The 19,440-nt window shown below is 42.1% G+C and overlaps 1 protein-coding gene across 3 annotated transcripts in view; it reads right to left on the bottom strand.

The window, feature by feature from the left end:
* Nucleotides 1–45: 45 nt before the first annotated feature.
* Nucleotides 46–19,440, bottom strand: part of LOC119436890 (dual 3',5'-cyclic-AMP and -GMP phosphodiesterase 11-like) — a 526,778-nt gene continuing 507,383 nt past the window's right edge. For all 3 annotated transcript variants that reach the window (XM_037703920.2, XM_037703921.2, XM_049660074.1), the window contains 4 exons: nt 19,320–19,383; nt 18,233–18,307; nt 17,421–17,504; nt 46–6,346 (listed from right to left, as the gene is read on the bottom strand). In XM_037703920.2, the coding sequence (XP_037559848.1) occupies nt 6,194–6,346; nt 17,421–17,504; nt 18,233–18,307; nt 19,320–19,383 (376 nt within the window). In that variant the 3' untranslated portion in view covers nt 46–6,193. The remainder of the gene's footprint in view (nt 6,347–17,420; nt 17,505–18,232; nt 18,308–19,319; nt 19,384–19,440) is intronic.

Raw genomic sequence — 19,440 nt, 5'->3', positions numbered from 1 at the left:
AGCATGGACAAAAAACGAAAGCATGAACTTATCCACCAATACAATATATATTCTTAAAATTTTCACATGTAAAAGACACGAGGCACATACAACTGGGACACACGAAAAGAGAACAGTATATTTGTAGATTAAACGGCAATAAATACACGTTTGGTAACAGTAGAAATGTTGCTGAACATGGATAATTTATAACGCATACAACAAGACACGGGAAGGGAAGGGGGCAAGTGTCAAAAGAATATTCAGTATTTCACGCTATGTGTTGCGGCAACGTGCAGATACATATGGTGTGGTGTTCACACCAGAATGCTACTATTGCTGTGGGCAAGTGCTGTACAATGTGGGTTTTGCACAGATAGGCTCAAGATGTGACATGTCTAAGAGCCCCTGTTGTGCTTACAAACTTCTCTTTTGCAGCTGGTAGCAAATGTATAACTATCAGTTTTCGAACTCTCTCTGCACCATGCCACCCATACGCATAGCCAAGCTGGTAGACACAACATATTGGTCTACAGGATGTGCAAGCATAAAAATGAAAACCAAGTGCAAACTGACCTTGCAGCAAGGGCAAGAAAGTGCTCCTGTTGTTAGTGCACTAAAGACAGAATGAGCCTATTCAAAGGTGGATGTCAAGTATTTATAATATGTACATTTGACACAACGTAAAAAATGCATCAATAAGTCTGAGCAAAAAAAAAAAAAAAAAAAAAAAAAAACAGAAAAGATGTGATTAATGAGAAGACAATTCGAACAATGACATGAAAAAAAAAAAAAAATTCCAGCGTCTGGTACGACATTTTCTTGGGAAGCCTAGAAATGCCCTACACGTGCAATTTAGAAATGAGCCAACTAAAAAAATGCATTTTCCCCAGCAGCACAGATTGTCAGGCTAACATTGCTGTGACATTGCCTATGCACTGCAAAAGCTTACAGCTTTTATCAAAAAGACTTTTTGTTTTGTAAGAAGACGGCAAAATGATTGTACCATGGTGGAAAAGCCAAAAAGAGCACGGATGCTACGAAAGGCAAGTGTTATAGGGAAAAATGGTGCTTACAGGTTTCCGACCATTGAGAACATTCAGAAGGCTTACATCCCTCTGAATGGCAGCCAGCTTAGGATTAAATATAAGTGCACCTGTAGGTTTAATAAATGCTTAGAAGTGAAACTTGCATGGAGCACACCAAAATTTCAGAAGTTTCCTTAGGCAGAGGCACTGACCAAAAGCTTGATCTTTGTTTGTGTCAAATCTATATTGTGGCAAATGATGCCAAACCCAGAATGTGTTGGAAATACATAGTTACAGAAGTTCATTTTTAACTCAACATAATGAACACTGTATTTCTGTTCCACAATGCGGCAATGCCACAGCTTTAATTGCTAGGTATTGCACTAGAATGCACATTAGGCAGACATATGCCACATATTTTGTGAATTTGAAAGTCATTCAGGCAATATTTGCATGACAATATGGACTACAGAGACCTGGTTAGCAAAAACTGAGCAAAAAAAGCTTAACAATGAAAAAACTGTCCAGCATAAAATTTAGAAAAATTTGTCATTGAAAACATTTGCGGAAAGGAAATAACAATGAGTAAGCATTCACCAATGCTTACTTATGAGAAAGAAACCTGCACACATGCAAGTACATTGGTATGTACACACTCCCCTTCTTAATTTACAAGTTATAACAATTACATATTACATGACAAAAACATACCTAGGAACAGGACGTGACATGAAAGGACTGTCTGAAACTTATGTTTTTACTGTATGGTAATGAAATTGGTGATCTTGTGAACAACTTTAATATATCAGATTTCCTATAAGGAAATGCAAAGTTTGCTACTTTCTGTACTATATGTTTTTGACCTTTGTGGGAAGCCAGTTGTGTTCATTGGTTTCTGCTACATTGAGCTTATTCCTGTGCTCTTATGTTTTTCTCTATGCCTTTCTCTACAATTCTCTATGTTTTTCACTGCTTGCATCTCTAATGCAATAAAAAATAAAATGGAAGTAGAGGTTGGTTCAAGCGTGACCTTGGCTGCAAATAGCTCTTTGTCACTTTACAAAACTTTGTACCCATGTACCATTCATCGAGGACAGTATGCTTTTTGGGATCAGACCCTACTGCAATAAAAGTGAATTTTCAAATCAATCCATTTTTTTCCCCCTCAAGATGCCCGTTGACATTACTGTCTGCTGACATTTTTGTCCCTCAGGATGCCATTGTGCTCATTTGTTCTTGCTTTTGTCTCCAAATCAGGCATTTTTACCGCCCCTATACATTCAGCAGTAGTAGCAGCTCATTAAGGGTGCCTGGGGGCAGTTAACACCAACACATTACATGAGGAACAAAGGAAACAACACCAGTGCAATCCATCTTTGCAGTGGCAGTATGCCAGGGTTCCTGTGGCAAAACATACAGACACACAAAAAGAAATTCAATGCAGTTGAACTAAGAAAGTGACAGTTAGTCATGTGGCAGGTTCGTAAGGAGTGAAGTAGTCAATGATAAGTCAGTGTACATTAAATTTGCTGTCATACACAGTTTTAGGTATAAGAGTAACATGCACTCAGTAGATTATAGCAACATTAAAATGTACCTCGAAAGATCAATAACTCTAAGTCGAGCAGTTTCTTTACACAAGTTGGCTGCCTTGAAATTTGTCAGTCATGCTTTTGCCAAAGTTATTCCAACTGCTTTACAAGCATTTCAGTACTATTACCTGTCATACTATCGTCAAACCTGACATTGTCAGCTGATATAAATAATGAAATATTTGCTGACTCTCAAAACTGTGAGCCTATGATAAACATTCAGTGAGATCCTATGGGGAGCCTGTAGTAACTCATTCTGATTTTCTTATGACAAATCCCTCAGACATAGCAAGTGCATGGGGTACTTCAGGATTTCATTCAGTGTTTCATAATAAGCTGCATTAGAATGTTCAAAGATTACCAGCACTGCCTTCTTATTCTTTGCTATATATTGATTTAACAACAATCATTGCCACATTTCGATAAGCCAGTCACAAATGTCTTGCCACTGATGATTCAGGAGGGCTCTCAGGGTGTAAAAATGCTCCGTACATGAGGTAGAGAAGTGCCAATCGATCAGTGAGACATGACAAGACTATGTACAGATGAGGCATAAACATAGCAACTTTACAGTGTACGTACATACAAAGTCACAAGCACAAAGCAGCATGTCTTTGAACATAGAGAGAGCAAGAGAAGCAGCTTGCTGCAAAGGAAATAAATAAGAATGCATCATACTAGAAATACAAAGAGAAGACATTAGGACATCTAAACATTATACATATACTTGTATAATATAAGTGCCATAATAAAGTCAGTTCATAGGTAACAAGTAATGGGCAGACTAATGGATAGAAACACCAGTTTTCAAGTCTGGCCTCAAACAAGTACCAAAATGTTTCTTGTGCCTGCCCAAAGAGTTCAAGGACCACTGTCTAAAGTGTCGTGTACAAACCTTGCATGCACCACTAAAAATACACAGAGAACAAAGGTTGACACCAAATAAAACTTATGCTACTTATATAGCACAATACGTGCTGACACATAGTCTGACTTAAAGATGGTGCCAAAGGCACCTTAGTAATGTTTAAGACTAAATAGAAAAAGGAACCTTTTTTTTGTGCTATGCAGTACATGACATGCATAGTTAAGGTGGAAGCAAATGCTAAATTTCAGAGATATAAAAGCAACTTCAAGGGGTAAAAGAAAAATTAACTCTTTCGGTGTTACATCTATCCAGAAATGAAAAGATAAGGAGAGGTGGGGTTGCTTAGAGGTTTGACATGGTGAAGGACAATTTGGCAGCTTCACAGGGTGCATTAATCTGCAAGCTATAGAAAAAAAAAAAAAAAACACGAGAAAGTGGAATTATTATGCCTGCAAATCAGAACTAGGAGATGTATTTTGTAGCAATACATTCCATTTTTTTCATTCTGTTGCTCTACATAATTGGCTTGGATGCTGTCATGTCACCATTTTCACTGGGATCAATCTCTCAGTGCAACGGATAATAAATGAAGAATAGAAAATGAAATAAAGCATTCCAAAATGCTACTTTAGGTCAACTTTCATTTCTAGGTTGAATCTGAGAAAAATGCGCACACATCAGTCCTCCTGCACCTTCTCTGGCAGAACACGGAAAATTGAGAGATTACGAACATGGTGCACTTTCTTATGATGATTTGCAACATGCAGTGTGAAACACAAAAGATGATTCTGGTAAAATCTGTTCCAATAGGATCCAGCTGCCTTTAACCTTTTTTCACAGCCTACAATACTAATACAAGCAATGAATAAAATGTGGAAAAACTTTGTAAAGTATGCAAAAATAAACCCATCACAACTGCAATCCAACAGCACAATTCCAAGAACAACAGCTTTATAGCAAGCTTTATGTGAAACAATCTAGAGCATATATTTTGAAAAATTCATGCCTTTCAGTTCCACCACTTGGGCTGTCTAATGTTTATGTAAAATTATACCAATCTGTATTGACCTCTGTGCTCACTATAAGTGATCTTGCAAAAATAACTACCTAGTCTCTCAACAACATCAATGTACAGTCTGTTTCACACTTAGGGGAAACAAGGCGCTCCGAGTTTTCCCCTAAGTGTGAAACAGACTGTACCTGATTTTCACAGCAGTTTCTCTGTCATTCTAAAGCAACTGGTTGCCTGTTTTAAGCTGGCAGTTGGCCATTTAAGCATACATAAGTGGTTTTTCAGAGGCTGTGCTAGTTAAAAAGTGCAGTTCATCTCTTCAGTACCAGTTACATCTCTGGCAGAATTGGCAAGCTCCACCAGAACATTTCGAAAACATGGCTTCAATAACCTCGTCTTACAGATAATATTGCAATTTATGTGCTAAATTCTTCCACTCTTCACCTTCTCCGTGGGTGCAACTTCAGTCTGACTCTTCCACGAACTCTAAGCTCACCAGCTGAACCAAAATACAACTAATACAAAGATGCTACTGCTCATGAAAAGCATAGACGTGACTTTTCTTTAACTTGCTTAGATTTCCCAGTTGAGGAGCAGTGAAAAACAATCGCCACTATACAATCTAATTAAGCTTATGTAGACCTGTACGCACTGCTGCAGTTTAACAAGTGACCTGATACTAATGAGCAGACCAAGCATTACACCTTGAACACTTGCTTCAAACATTGGTCATAGACGTATGTAGTGGTGTTTTGCTGCTAGCTTTGTTTGACAGTGATGTAGAATTGTAAACCTGTGTCCATTGTGAGCATATTTGCCACAGGCCTTGCTATTACTGCTCCTTGTCAGCGTAAGGTGATTGTGCTTTAAAACAGGCTCCTTCTGCAGTGCCACTTTTAAAAATGTTATGAAAACAAAGATTGTGAGCTCGCTTTCATATCACGGACCAAGCCACTCTGGGACATAGATTCGATATCACTGCACAGATAAGCAGTTGTCAGACATGTAATACAAAATACTGCTGGCTAGGAAAAATGGAGCTCAAATTTCTGACAAGATGGTAGCGAAAGTGCACTTGCAAGTTCCTTATCACAAGTACATGGTTATAAATGCACCTCCACTAAGTGATTGCACAGTATATGCGACACTGCAGTCACAACATATGAGATGTCTCAACAAACATATGTACCATTGCTCTGCGTTACTAGGTCCAGTGACTGTGGGCAGTGATGCAGTGTTTTTTTATTTATTTTTTTTCCAACTGCAAGCCGCACTACAGATGGTGAACACCAGCACATGAGGACTTGAAAAGAGGACAGCATCCTCATTTTTATGGTGTTTAACAGTGTCATTTCATCACACGATGGCACTGCACTAAAGTATGGACTTGGTATTTATTGATAGGCCTTAATTGTCTTATCTCATATATGTATATATTGTTAAATGTGTGTGTGAAGGGCAGGTCTGCCCTGGCTGCCTGTTTTTGGCATGTCAGGAGTGTTGTGGATTGGCACAGTAACAATGCATGGTCTTAGCCAGCCAAGTTGAACCAATGCTGCAGCCAAGCTGTAGGTGAAAGGCCTGGAGGTCCCATTGGCAGAACATGTGAGCTTGTGAAGCTGTCCTGACCTGCTGACCATGAGGACATGTGGAGTAGCAACACAAGGCAGGTTACTGAACATGACACACAGCTGCCCAAGTTGAGTGTGGCTCCTTATGTCTTTTTCCTGGCATCAGGATTGTCACTATCGCTACGATCACCATTAATGCCTGCAGCATGTGCATCGGCCAGCCGTTTCCATTCCATGCGGTTGAGCTCGACACCTTCCAGCAGGGGGTATAACCGGTCATTGAGTGCAGAGAATGACTGTTGAATGAAAAGAAGCAACAGCAATATGTCACTTGCACGAGACTGGCCAGCAAACTTTCTTGCTATGGAAGAGCATAGAATAAGCCTTAAAATAAACTTACACACTTGAAGATAATAGGTGAATACACATGGAAATTTGATCAGAAAGTAATGCATGATATGGCTTGGGCACACAGTGAGAATTCATGAAAGCTACATTTGCAAATAAACAGTGACTGTCAACTTTAGTGGTATGAGGAAATGAAGCTGGCCTAAAAAGACCTAGAAAGTTCAATATCCAAAAATGATATTATGTAGCTCAAAAAGACTGAAGTAGGGTGACTGATATGGCAAAGTGTAGGACATTCACTTTCACTTTTCAGATTATATGTAAACCATCCTTTCATACCACCAAAAGCATAAAACTGTAACTACCATAGTTGACATGTTCCTGTGTGTTACGTTTTCCTGGCTCATATGCTCTGAAGCACCGGCCCCATTTTGTTTCCTAAGTCACATGTATTAGTGTCTCATCTGCTATGTTTCTCCTTCTTGTTACGTCCCAAAGCTATGACAGCGCCTCCATTGGCCGCTGCATGTTGCTACTGAAAACCGTCACTTTGCAGAACCTACCATGTGGCATGGAAGGATTGGCATCGCCACGCTCAGATTGTCGCTGGTCACAGATGTCAACATGGCTCACAGAGTTGAAAGCTGAGAGGAGGTGGACGGAGGCACAAGGGATTGCCTGACACCCATGTTTCCAGATGCTGTCTCGTGACCTTTGATACCTTGCACGGTTACTTCAATATACAAAGGTGCACGGAAACTGAAAAGGGGCTGTGAATGCTCGAAGAGAGGCTGCTCTTATTAAAGACTTGACTGAAGCACCAGGTGGAAATCAAAGGTTCATTTAGTGTGATTCACAGCTACAACCAGGGTGTCGAACTAAACCTGAACCGGAAACAGTACCCGAACCAGAATTTTAGTTGGGACTGAACCTGAACCGAACCTGAATGGAAAAAAATAATAACGGTTATTGTTTTGACATGAAACAGTTCAAGCAATAGGGCACCCAATAGAAAAGAGATCCTTCGAAATATTTACGTCTTCAGTCGGCGCACCCCACAAGTCACCTCACGAGTTGCATTGCGTGCGAGAATGGGGATAGACCTAGGCAGAGACGCTTTCACTTCTGAACTCGGCCATGCCAGTTCTGTCCCACGGCCAAAACTTTGTTTCAGGGGCTTCGCAGAATCACCGTTTCTGTTGGAGCTCCCAATTCAGCTGTTATAGGTCAGCTTGCTACTATTCCTAGATAAACTGTAAGACGCACATACCAGGATACACGGAGAGCAAAAATGATGGTGTTCGAGAAGGGAAAATAGGAAAACAAACGTTAGTATGGTTTTTTTAACAATAACACTGCGGTCATCTCAGTGTGTAGCAACAACGGCACTTAGCGGCGTGGAAAATGTGCTTTTTGTTGTGTGCTATGGTTCAACATACGTTTGGCTTCTCCAAGCAGATTACAACACTCCTTCGATTTAAAAAATATTTCCCGGGACACAATGCACGTGATTTTGACTTGTTTGTTCACCTGCAGTCAGCACGTGACTCTGCGCCACATGCAGTTGTTGGATTTTCACACCCAACTTGATGAAGCTTTGCAGTGCTCAGAAACAACATAAAATCATATATGCTGAAAGCCTGCAGCTTCTCAGTAGAAAAAAAAAAAAGTAAACGCTTCTTCTAATGTCATTACAAGCACGGCCAACTTATCCCCAGGATACAACAAATGTCCACGGTCGAAACGCTTAATAAGCTGATTGTGTTCATTGTCAACTACGTCATGCTTTTTTTTTTGTGGCTAGTGTTGATGCACAACACATGCCACAAGAACTTTTTCTTTTAAACTTTCCAGCTACATAGCCAGCCATGTAAAAAACAAGATGGCTATCATAGCTGCTGTGGTCCTTGCTTAAAGCAGATTGAACGGCAGACGCAGCACCACCGCCACATTGGAGATTCTTTGCGCTCCTGACGACAACAGCACCCCTCGTGGCACTGAAAATTTGCATCACCTTTCGTGCGCTCGTCTCCCAAGGCGCGCATACCGCGCCCGTCACACTGCCCCTTCTAGCCACCGTAAAACAGGCTTCAAAATTTCAGAATCAAATGGAAATTTGACCCCTATTACAGTTGGTGACGTAGCATGATCAATTTACGGAAAAAAACTGTCAAAAAGACAAAGGACAAGAGAAGGGACACCCTGACTGGAATTCACGCCACAACGATTGACCATCGTCTTTTTGAGTGGTTTTTCCTGTAAATTATGTACCAACTGGCCTGGATTTCGACTCTCCTGCAAAGCAGGATGAAGCGCTACTGTGGCGACTGCGGCAAAAATGATAATAATAATAAATTCTGGGGTGTGCATGCCAAAAACGCGATAGAATTATCAGGCACGCTGTGGGGCTCTGGATCAATTTTAACCACCCTGCGGTTCTCTAGCGTGCACATAAATCAAAGTACATGAGCGACTGCAGCATGCTTCTATGGGCAGATCTTGCTATGTCTTGCTTTATGTTCTATCATGATGGCAAAATGCAAAAACGAAAGCAAGTGCCAACACCAGCAGGTGACTCAATCAAAGCTTGAAACTAGCTCACCCAAAGTGATAAACATACATATAACCCACAAATTGTGAAGTACAGTACGTTTCAGGCACATGACCAACTCTTGCAGATATATTCCACTTCTAAATACCAACGTAAATGTAGTCGAGTATGTAAATAGATGCCAGCATGCACTTATGCACTTAGCCTTTCATACACCATCAGGCATCATTTCCAAATCAATAAGAGATCACATAGCAGGGCAAAAGCATTTATTTTATGCCTCATCCAAGCCGCAGCGACAGTACCGATGCGCCTGAAAGCCTCCCCGATGCATGAAAAGCACTTGGTTGTGAGCGCAGTGGTGGGGAGAAGGAGCCAGCCACACTCATCACTGAACATACGCTCTCTGCGTGCAAATGGGACGGCCAGAGCAAAACCTCCCAGCCTGTGCAATCTCGGATGCCACGAGTGTGTTGCCATCGTAGAAGAAGATAAAGTTCACTGTGCTGAACCAGTTCACGAACCAGTTCAGTGTTGCGAGCCAGTTTTCAAATTGCTATAAAACTTTATTTAAGTTTCAAACTGGAACTGAGCCAGAATGAAATTGACAAGCGTTGAACCTGAACCCGAACCGAACCGGTATATTTTTCAGTTCGACACCTTGGCTACAACCACTCCAAATAGTGTTTAACGATCGACCTAATTGCCAGGCAGTGATAACGAGCTTTAATGGGTGGTTTTTCAATAGTTTGTTGGCTTCCTACTTAACTTTGAATAAGGCTCTGTGTGAGAGTAGCTTCTTGTCTCAGCAGTGTAGCCATGAGCATGACTGAATGTTCCATTTTCTCATATCGTACGTTCTTTTTCCATGGTCTCCTGAAAAATGTGCCAACGAGGTTCTACTGTATATATGTTCTTTGCTGTACTTCTATAGTCTTTCATTTGTAACTGTTACAACTGTTCCTGGCCATATATCTATGAGATCCTTGTTTATATTACAGGTCTGTCAGTGGCCAGTCCCAAGAAAAATGTTTACGGCATTTCACCTTGAATGTATGCTTCACTCTCTATTGTGTGTGCTTGTAGGCCTATCATTCTTGAAGTTTTTCACCACGTACCACCTAGTGCCACCACCCCATCAGTGATCAATTTTCTCCACTTTTGCTTTTGATAACTGCACTGCCCAGTCATGAGATTTTAAGAAATCTGTGCAATAGCCATCGAGCTTTGTCTTGCTTAAGGAAAGAAATGGGTCTTCGACCAAAAATTTAAAAAGATCCTTATTCTTCGAGGTGCGGTGCTGAAAACTTGTACATGTATGTAATTTTATGTGATTATTTCAAATATCAGGTCCATTTTTGTTTATCTCTTTTGGTTCTAATTTTAAGCAGGCTTCCTGTAATTATTTTCTGCTAGGATTTGAAACGTATCAGTTTATCAGATTTCGCTAAACAGGGTATCAGTGGCTTCTGTATGATTCAAGGAATGCTGTAATACCAATCTTATTGTTGTGCCTACCCTAGAGCAAGAGTTGTGAAACTTCAAAGTTAGGAGGGCGCCGACACTGTCTTTTTAACTATTTTTTTTTAATGTTAAATGAAGGTCCTAGATCTCTAAACCCTAAAATCACGTAGTGACATGCCTCAGAGCACCATAAATAATTTAATATAATAGCTTTTCTACAGCCAGTTCGGGTTTCATTTTCCAGGAGGATACTATGTCATGACGTCACCACACTGTATGTGGTCACGTGGGAGGAAGATATTGCGATATTTTGACAGTCATTCTAGCTCGCTCAGTGACCTCATATGTTGCTAATTGTTGTGAGGACCAATGTAGCAGCATAGCAGATGAATGAGTGAGCTAGAGCGAGTGTCAAAACATTGCAGTGTCCTGCTCCCACATACTGTGCCGTGATGTCACAACACAGTATCTTCCTGGAAACGAACCTGAAACTGATTGTAGAAAAGCTCTTATATTCAATTATTAGTGGCACTCTAAGGCTTGTCACAATTTTTTCTAGGGTTTAGAGGTCTAGGACTTTCATTTAACAAAAGAAATGCATAGTCAAAAATGTAATCTCAATAGCCCTTTAAGCAACAGAACAACACTCTCTCGGGTAAACTTCAAAATCTTGCAACTCTTGTTCTAGGATAGGCAGAGCAAGGCAGCCTTTATGAGAAATAGCAGGCTGCCAGCTCTAGGCTGCGTGTACAGATACTTCACCAGGTTGTTCGTCCATATATCGTACCTACCGTCCAATATCTCTTACATGCATGTGCTCCAACTTATTGGAGCATATAGTTTATTCTAGCATCATGAAGTTCCTGCAATCTGTCAGCCTTTTTCATTATAGTCAGCATGGTTTTCAAAAAGGTAAGTCCTGTGAAACTCAGCTCACCATCTTCATTAACGACCTCAGCTCCTGCCTTGATATTAACCTACCAGTCGACGCCCTTATACTCGATCTTGAAAAGGCGTTCGATAAAGTTCCGCATGAAAGACTTTTCCTAAAACTTTCACTTTTAAACCTTGACCAACAAGTTTTCGCATGGTTACGCAGTTTCTTGACTAATTGCTCACACCTTGTCTTCGCGAATTCGGCCTCTTCCCCTCTTGGTTGGTAACAACTTTATTGATAGTCCTGCAGAGCTTTTGCCGATGGGGCCTTAGGTCTCTCACGTGGGGACGTCGAGGTGTTGCCTCGCCGCTGCCTTGCGGGCCTGCTGGACGGCCCAGAGTTGATCGCCGAGGCTGGGGCTGCGCAAGGCAGTGGCCCACCTTTTCCCCTCTAACTCTTGTAATTTCTGGCATACCTCAGGGTACCGCCTTAGGCCCGCTGTTGTTTCTCATTTATATTAATGACCTGCCATCGTGTATATGATCCAACATTCGTTTATTCGCACACGATTGTGCCAACTACCGCTCCATTGCCGACAGCTCCAACACTGATGTTCTTCAGAACGATCTCGACCAAGTGCAGCATTGATGCAGAAAATGGCTCATGTCGTTAAATGTGAACAAAACCACATTACTACCACTTCACTGAAAGTCGAACTACGTGCCTCGAAGCTACACAGTCGTACGTCTTGCATATCTGTTGCACCCTCCTGTAAGTACCTCGGTGTAACCATATTGCACAATCTTAGTTGGTCATCTCACATTACTTGTATCACCAATGAAGCCAACTGTGTTCTAGGCCACTTACGGCATAACATGCGCCTAGCTACACCCTTTGTCAAATCATTAGCTCATACTACTCTAGTGCGTCCAAAACTAGAGTATGCATGCTCAATATGGGATCCCCACCAATCTGGCCTATCTAACACCCTTGAAAGTGTTCAGAACCGTGCAGCTAGGTTAATTTTTTTCTGATTATTCTTATCATTCTAGTGTCACCCAATTTAATGCACGTGCTAACTTTTACAGCTTGGAATCCAGACATAAAATATCTTGCCTTTGCCATTTTTATAAATTCTATCATTCACAGCTCGGTAATTCCGTCATCACTCCTAGTCACCGACCATCTTGACGTGCAAGCCATAGTAAAGCTGTTTATCCTGACTATGCTCACACCTCCTCCCATCTCTGGTCCTTCTTCATACAAACTGTGAAGAATTAGAATGCCCTCACTCCCGACATTGTTTTGAACTGTCGAGCCGCCACCTTCATAAAGTGCATTGAAGAATGTCTCCTGTCATAAAAGACCCACCCCTCATGTTATCACCCCTTAAGTGGGGCATTTGAGGTATAATTAAATAAAATGAATAAATAATATCTGACTCAATTATGCATGAGTCATGTTATTTTTCATGTTCAAGAAGTGTTGCACGGCCCACTTAATATCTGAGAACTCGTCCCTTTTGCCAGATACTTAGTGAGCATGTGTTTGATCTCTGTATGTGCGTGTATATATATATATATATATATATATATATATATATATATATATATATATATAGCGTGTGTGTGTGGCAGCAAGAAGTTGTCTTAAATTATATTTACTTGCGTAACCTAGTAGCACTTGAATTGTACCTTGATTGAGTGCTGTATGACAAGTTCTAATGAGAGCTCTAGGAAATGCATGATGCTTGAACAGTGACTGCATTTTTCAACGTCATAAATTAGTATTGCAACCTATATGGCCAACTAATCATATTATAGTTGACCAAATGCGATTTACCATACTGATGTCTGCCTCGCAATACAATTCAAGATGTAAAGATGAGGATCACATGTTCTCATAATTCTCAAAGAGGGAAAAAAAATAAGCCTTACAAACTGAACTCAAAAGAATTTTGATGCACGCTGATAAGCTGCGTTACAACGAAAAGAAAGTGTCGCTGCTGTTTCTAATGGTCAAATGTAAAACTAAAGACAATAGTAAGAAACTGAAGTTAGTGCCTTTAACAAAATCCGGATCAAAGTAACAATGAGAATGAGCTCACATTTCTTGCCCGTAACAGATGGCAGCAACACTGTCTACTTTTTTGCCAAAATTCAAGAAATTACATGCTCTCTGGTTACTAGCTACCAGTAGTTGAGACACATTTACTTCGGCTTTATCAGTGAAGCCAGCATACCCAGTCAAAAAAAAAAAAAAAAAAGAATTGACTCCAATCAGCTTTTCCAATAGGAATCAACTGAGACCAATAAGAACCAATTGGGAAATCCTTACTTCCAACCGGTTACAATTGGGTCAGAGGAGAAACCAATCGGAGTTGCCAATTGAAATGAACTGGACCCAATTGGAACTGATTGCGACTGGTTACGATTGAGTCGAAGTGAAACCAATTGAGTCCAATTGGACTCGCCAATTGGAATCAACTGGGCCCATTTGGGACATCCTTACCTACAATTGGTTACAATTGAGTCGGGAATGCAACCAATTGAGTCCAATTGGACTTGCCAGTTTGAACCAGCTAGGCCCACCTTACATTCCCAACTGAGTCTAATTGGACTACCAATAAGAATAAACTAGCTTGAACGTAACCAACTGGGAAATCATACTTTCAGTTTATGAACCCATTGAAGGAAACTGAATTGAGTTATAGCTATATACAGTTAAACCTGGATATAACGAAATTGACAAATTCCAGGAAAACTTCGTTATACAGAGGATTTCGTTATATGCAGGTTCGGCACGAAAATTCGAAAAATAAACGTTTACCGTATTTACTCGACTCGAACGTGCCCTCAATTGTAACGCGCACCCGTTTTCCGTTTTCGTCGAAGCACTCATCCTCGAATGTCACACCAGGTACCGGATGCGTGGACGCGTGTCGTTTCGCACAAGCGCGAGGCATCGGAAACGAAGAGCGAGCGTCACGATGGCGTCGTATAGTGTTACAGTAGAACCTCGCTGTTACGTTCCCGGGGGCTGCGTTTTCCCGGCTGTTACGTCGCTTTCGACCGGTCCCGGCACAGCTCCCTTAGAACTCAATGCATTGGTAACCCCGCTGTTGCGCCGCAACTGTGGGACCGTTCCCGCATCATACGTTGCGAACTGCCACCTCGCGCCGGCCCGAGCGGCCATTTTGACTTTTCATGTCGCTTGGCTTGGTGGCTTGACGATGGCATTGGCCGCCCAAAGTGCCGGGGGCGACAACTATGACGTATTTTCGGTTTCCGCCAGCAAAAGTATGGACCTTGAGATCCGTATTTGCTATATAAAGATGGTGTCCATGATGCGTTGTGGCCCTAAAATTGGTTTTGGCTCATAGATATTCCGTAAATAAGGGCACGGCCACGCTAGCGGCAAAAAACGCGCGCGCCTTGCCGCGAGGCCACCGTGGCACGCGCGTCTCGCCGCGCGGCAGCGCGATAAGATCTCCCGCGCTCTCCGAACGGGCGAGCAACACCGCGAGCGCTCGTTGTTTCATGCGAGAGACGACGATCGTCGATTGAAAACCCGGCGCGGACCAGCGGCGTTCCGGTTGTGATGGCTCCGTGACGTCACCCTCGTCGCTCTTGATTGGTTCTTCATCTCGCGGCACGCGGCATTTGCCACAGAACCCATTTCGCGCGGCACGCCGCAAGACCACCGATTCCTGCCGCTTTTGCCGCGCGCGGCATGACGCGCGTTTTTGCTGCGTGTTTTTGCCGCTAGCGTGGCCGTACCCTAAAGTCCAAGGGCGATAACGCAGTCGCCGCACGCCGTATGCTGTATGTGCGAGTGAAAACGTGCGAGGGGAGCCGACGACCGCGTCTAAATCTCGCGCGCGCAAGAAAAGCAGGGAGCAAGCGCGCCTTTCTTCCGTTGCGCTCGAGGCCATGGAGGAAGCTACCTCCATGCTCGAGGCACCGGCGAGGGAGCGAGGGAGGAGGGATAGCGGGGCGGCGCGCGGTCGCGCAGGCCGTATCTTGAAAGCGATCTGCGTTGGGGCAGAGTCTAGCAGTGTAGGTGCGTCGGCGGCTCGTAGCTTTCTGCGTGCTGTGTGTTCTCGGCGCCCAGTTTGCGTTGAAGCGATAGGCACCAGCACGAAGGTCACTTCGCTCGCTTCTCCAGCAGCGCTTCCACACGCCGCCAGCGTTTGACAGCGCGTGTCCACGCTCATCGAGTCTGATGTGCCACAGCGTGTACCGGCGCGTCGGCAACATCAGCTGGAAAAGGAGAGAGTGCCGGCTTGGCGGGCTAGGCCAGCTGCAGCAAGCGGCAGGATCAGATTTGAATGAAGGGAGGGGGAAAGGTCACGCCCGCGGCGGCAAGATCGCCGGATCGAGGGATGCAGGGCCACCTCGCACACGCACGCACGCACACGTGCGCTCGCTTCGCATTCCATCGCAGCGGAGAAGGTGCTTCCGGTTGCTGCTCGCGCAAAAATGGCAAAATTTGGGGCGAAATCTCTAGGTGGTCGGAGGGAAATTCGTTATATCGAGGGGGTCTCCCGCTGCCACTTCGTTACGTAGAGGTCTCAAATACATGTGCTTCTATGGAGTAACGGCGGGGAATCGAAAAACTTCGTTATATCCAGAAATTCGTTATATGGAGGTTCGTTATAAGCAGGTTTAACTGTATGTATGCAGTACTAAGGCTATAGCAAATGTGTTTCTGACAGCTGGAATCCTATTTAGGTTTGCTTTGCGGGGTATATATGTGTATTTGTATTGACCATTGGTGCAATTGGTCATTCCAACCAATTGGTTTAAACCAATTGGCACCCATTGGGTACAATTGGGCACTCCAACAAAAACCAATTGGTCACGTTCCAGTTGGTTCAATTGGTCCAGTTATGTACTAATTTACGATTGGAAATTTTTCAGTTGGTACCACTTGAAAATTTCCCAATTGGAGTCAATTGCTTTTTTTGACAGGGTATGTTTGGACCAGTAATGAATGGTATAAGGTTTTTCATTTCACCTGCAAGTTAGGTCAGTTCAGTTAATGTCATGGTTATGCCTGTTGTCATGTGTGTAAGAATTCACAATGACATGCGCATTTCAAATACCAAATAATAACCTTCAAGCCAAGGAATTGGGAACATCAACACTTGGAGACTCCAGTGACCTTAAGTGGGAACCTGTGCGTTTTTTATGGCAAAGTGCTGTTTGTCACAGGTAGCTTATCACAGGGGCCTTCATTTAAAAATGTAGAGAGGAAAAATGTTTCCACACATTTAGCCCCACATCCCAAGTGAATGGGATGTGGGACTAGGAGTCTATGAAAACCGCTGAAATTTGGGCGTGATTTTGTGCAATCAAATATGATTTGTGAAGAAACTATGGTGTTGACTGGAATATTTCAGGGGTATTACCAAAGGCTCCACTTTGAGCTCGTCATAACTGGCAGCCTCAAAACAACCAAGAAGTTGTTCTAAAAGTGCTATCTTCATAACAGTGTCACGAAATCAAACACACTATAATAGATATAAGTTTGCACATGAGCCAGCGGGTTCGGTTTGGCTGAGGCCGAATGCGTTTGACAAATGGAGTGTACTAGAAGAGAAACTTGGGCAAGTTGGTGGAAATTCATGTTTAGAAAAATAACAGCGCCAGATAGACAAGGACACAGGCAAAAAAGCGCCAGTGTCGTGTTCTTCTTTGACTGTGTCCTTGTCTATCTTGCACTGTTATTTCCCTAAACGACGAATGGAGATTAGGCTTGCTGATAAGATGAATGCAAGTTCACTGGTTCTATTCTGGTGCAATATGTAGGTAAATGCTTTTTCCTTTTAACTCAGCTCAGCTTATTCACTGGCTGCACATGGTCACATAGTATGTCGCTGCTCGCATCATCACAGGAATTTCGAATATTAGCTCACGAGGCACCGCCTGGTAGTGTAATGCTGAAATTTTCCAAATTCCTGGGCATGTATATCACCAGTAAAGAAGCTGTTTTGGCCCAATGCACAAGTTTCACAAGTGCACAAAGTGCACAAGGTCTAGTAATTCACCACAACTTCCATACAACCATTCTCAACATACTATAGGTTGGAGGAAACTTGTGCTGGAATTTACTTTTTGTCACTCACCCTATACAATGGGAGACAGATGGAGTCAATAAAGCCGAGCTGCATCGCTGGAAGCTGGTCTTTTTTCTCCCTATTCATCATGTCCTGCACAAAAATCACCAGTGAAATTAGGATAGCTCATTCAGATGTACAATATATTCTCTGTTCATGGAATGAGAAAAAGACATGAGTTTCATAGCAACTTTGCACTGCGCTTCAGTATTCAACCACAAATTATTACACCCCTAGCACCACACACATGTATGTCTATACTAATTGAGCACAAGAGTCAAGGAACAATCATAAAGTCAAGAGCCCAGAAGCATGACATAACTACACCTTGTCTCGTGGCATTCAATGGTAATTGCTCACGTGCTCAGCAGATGCAATTTGTTCAGTCTCTGGGACCTAGCCAAAACCCTTCACACAGTCACCACATCTCTGCCAAATGTACACCTCTAAAATCCTATTAAATGTATCAATCATTTGGATGTACTAGCTTGATTAGCAAAAGCCATCCCCAAAAAGTTCATGCTTTTTTTATACAAGAGCAGAAATTTTGAGGCCTTGAAAATCACATTTTCAAATTTGACTGCTCTCAAGGGTATCAAGAACCTATGTAGACCTGTAGACAATTGCATTGTCACTGTTATGTTGTTTTGTGGGTTTCATGAAAGAAATTTTGATGCCTTCTGCTGGGCTGTGCCCATTAGAGAGATCACTGTATTACATTTATCTTGCAGTCATCTACACCACCACTGTCGTTATTGTTAACAGCCAGTTACAAACTATTAATATTGAATGGCATATTTGTCCACTGCAGTGCTACTTACAATGGGTTGGAGATTTAACTCTTTTTTCTCCATGTCTCCTTGCTGAAAGAACTCCATTGTCACGAGATCTGCAACCTGAGGGACAAATATCAGTTTTAATCGGAGTGGCCAGTTTGACATATTGTAAGTGGATATATATCGAGCTCGTGTTAGCTGAGTCTTCTGAGAAATTCTCAAGTTACTTGTCAGAATTTTTGAGCTTGTTCATGCTCTCTTGTTTTTAAAACTGGTAAAATGATTTATATTTTCACCTTTATGCATCCTGTTGTTTAAACAACCCAGAATGGCATGTTCATTTAGATGTTCATCTCTCATTAGAAACTCAAACAGAAACCTCAAGGTTGTCACAAACCTTGGCACAAAGCAGCACACTAATTACCAATTACATATTCGGGTCTGGTTCTTAAAATAATTTTTTATGTGTTGAACAAACTGAGCAATCTCCTCAAACACTTCAGCAGAAAAGCAACATGTGCCTCTACAAAGATATTTAGGTATAAAGCTAGTATAATTTCACCTGGGAATATGAGCTCAATTTTCAAACAAAACATTTTGTCGAAACTTTCAGTTTGCTTTGGCCTGTTTTCGGACTTGCCAAACCATTTATTTAGGCTTCTCTTAAAATTGCTCGCCTGGCTTCGTCTCCACAGTCTACTGTTTCTGAAGCAAGCTACAATAAGCCTTATTATGTCTGACAAGTCATTTGTATCCTTATTTGCATTCTGACTTGATTTCAAATTAGGTCATGCTTATTCAAGTATGCTTTATTAGCACTAGAAAGAGAGCATAAATGTGCAGACCTGTTTTAGGACTGGTTCTATTATTTGTTGACTAGGTCTTAATTGAAAAGAATCCACAATCAAATGAAGCTAGGCCATTGGGCTTTAGCTTAACCTTCTCATGGTTTCCTTGCTATGTTTAATGGTACATGAAATTGTGCCAGCTCACCCATTTAATTGCTGCAATTGTAATAAAAGCAGCCATCCCAAAAACTGCCAATGCAAAGAAATTACATGGCACCAACATTAATGGTAAACTTCAAAGTGCACAGCAATGATCGGCATCTTTGTTCTGTTCCTTCACTCACCACTCTCTGGACCTCCCAGGGCTTGGTGATTGCTCCGATATCACAAGCAGTCATCAGCATATTTCTGAAAAAGAGCACAGCGAGCATTTTAATAAAAGAAAACAAACACTGTGCGAAGAAT

The sequence above is a fragment of the Dermacentor silvarum genome, chromosome 1, assembly GCF_013339745.2.
Source record: "Dermacentor silvarum isolate Dsil-2018 chromosome 1, BIME_Dsil_1.4, whole genome shotgun sequence".
In the NCBI taxonomy this organism is placed as follows: Eukaryota; Metazoa; Arthropoda; class Arachnida; order Ixodida; family Ixodidae; genus Dermacentor; species Dermacentor silvarum.
Note: the sequence above shows the minus strand (reverse complement) of the source record. Positions and strands in the feature narration are given on the sequence as shown.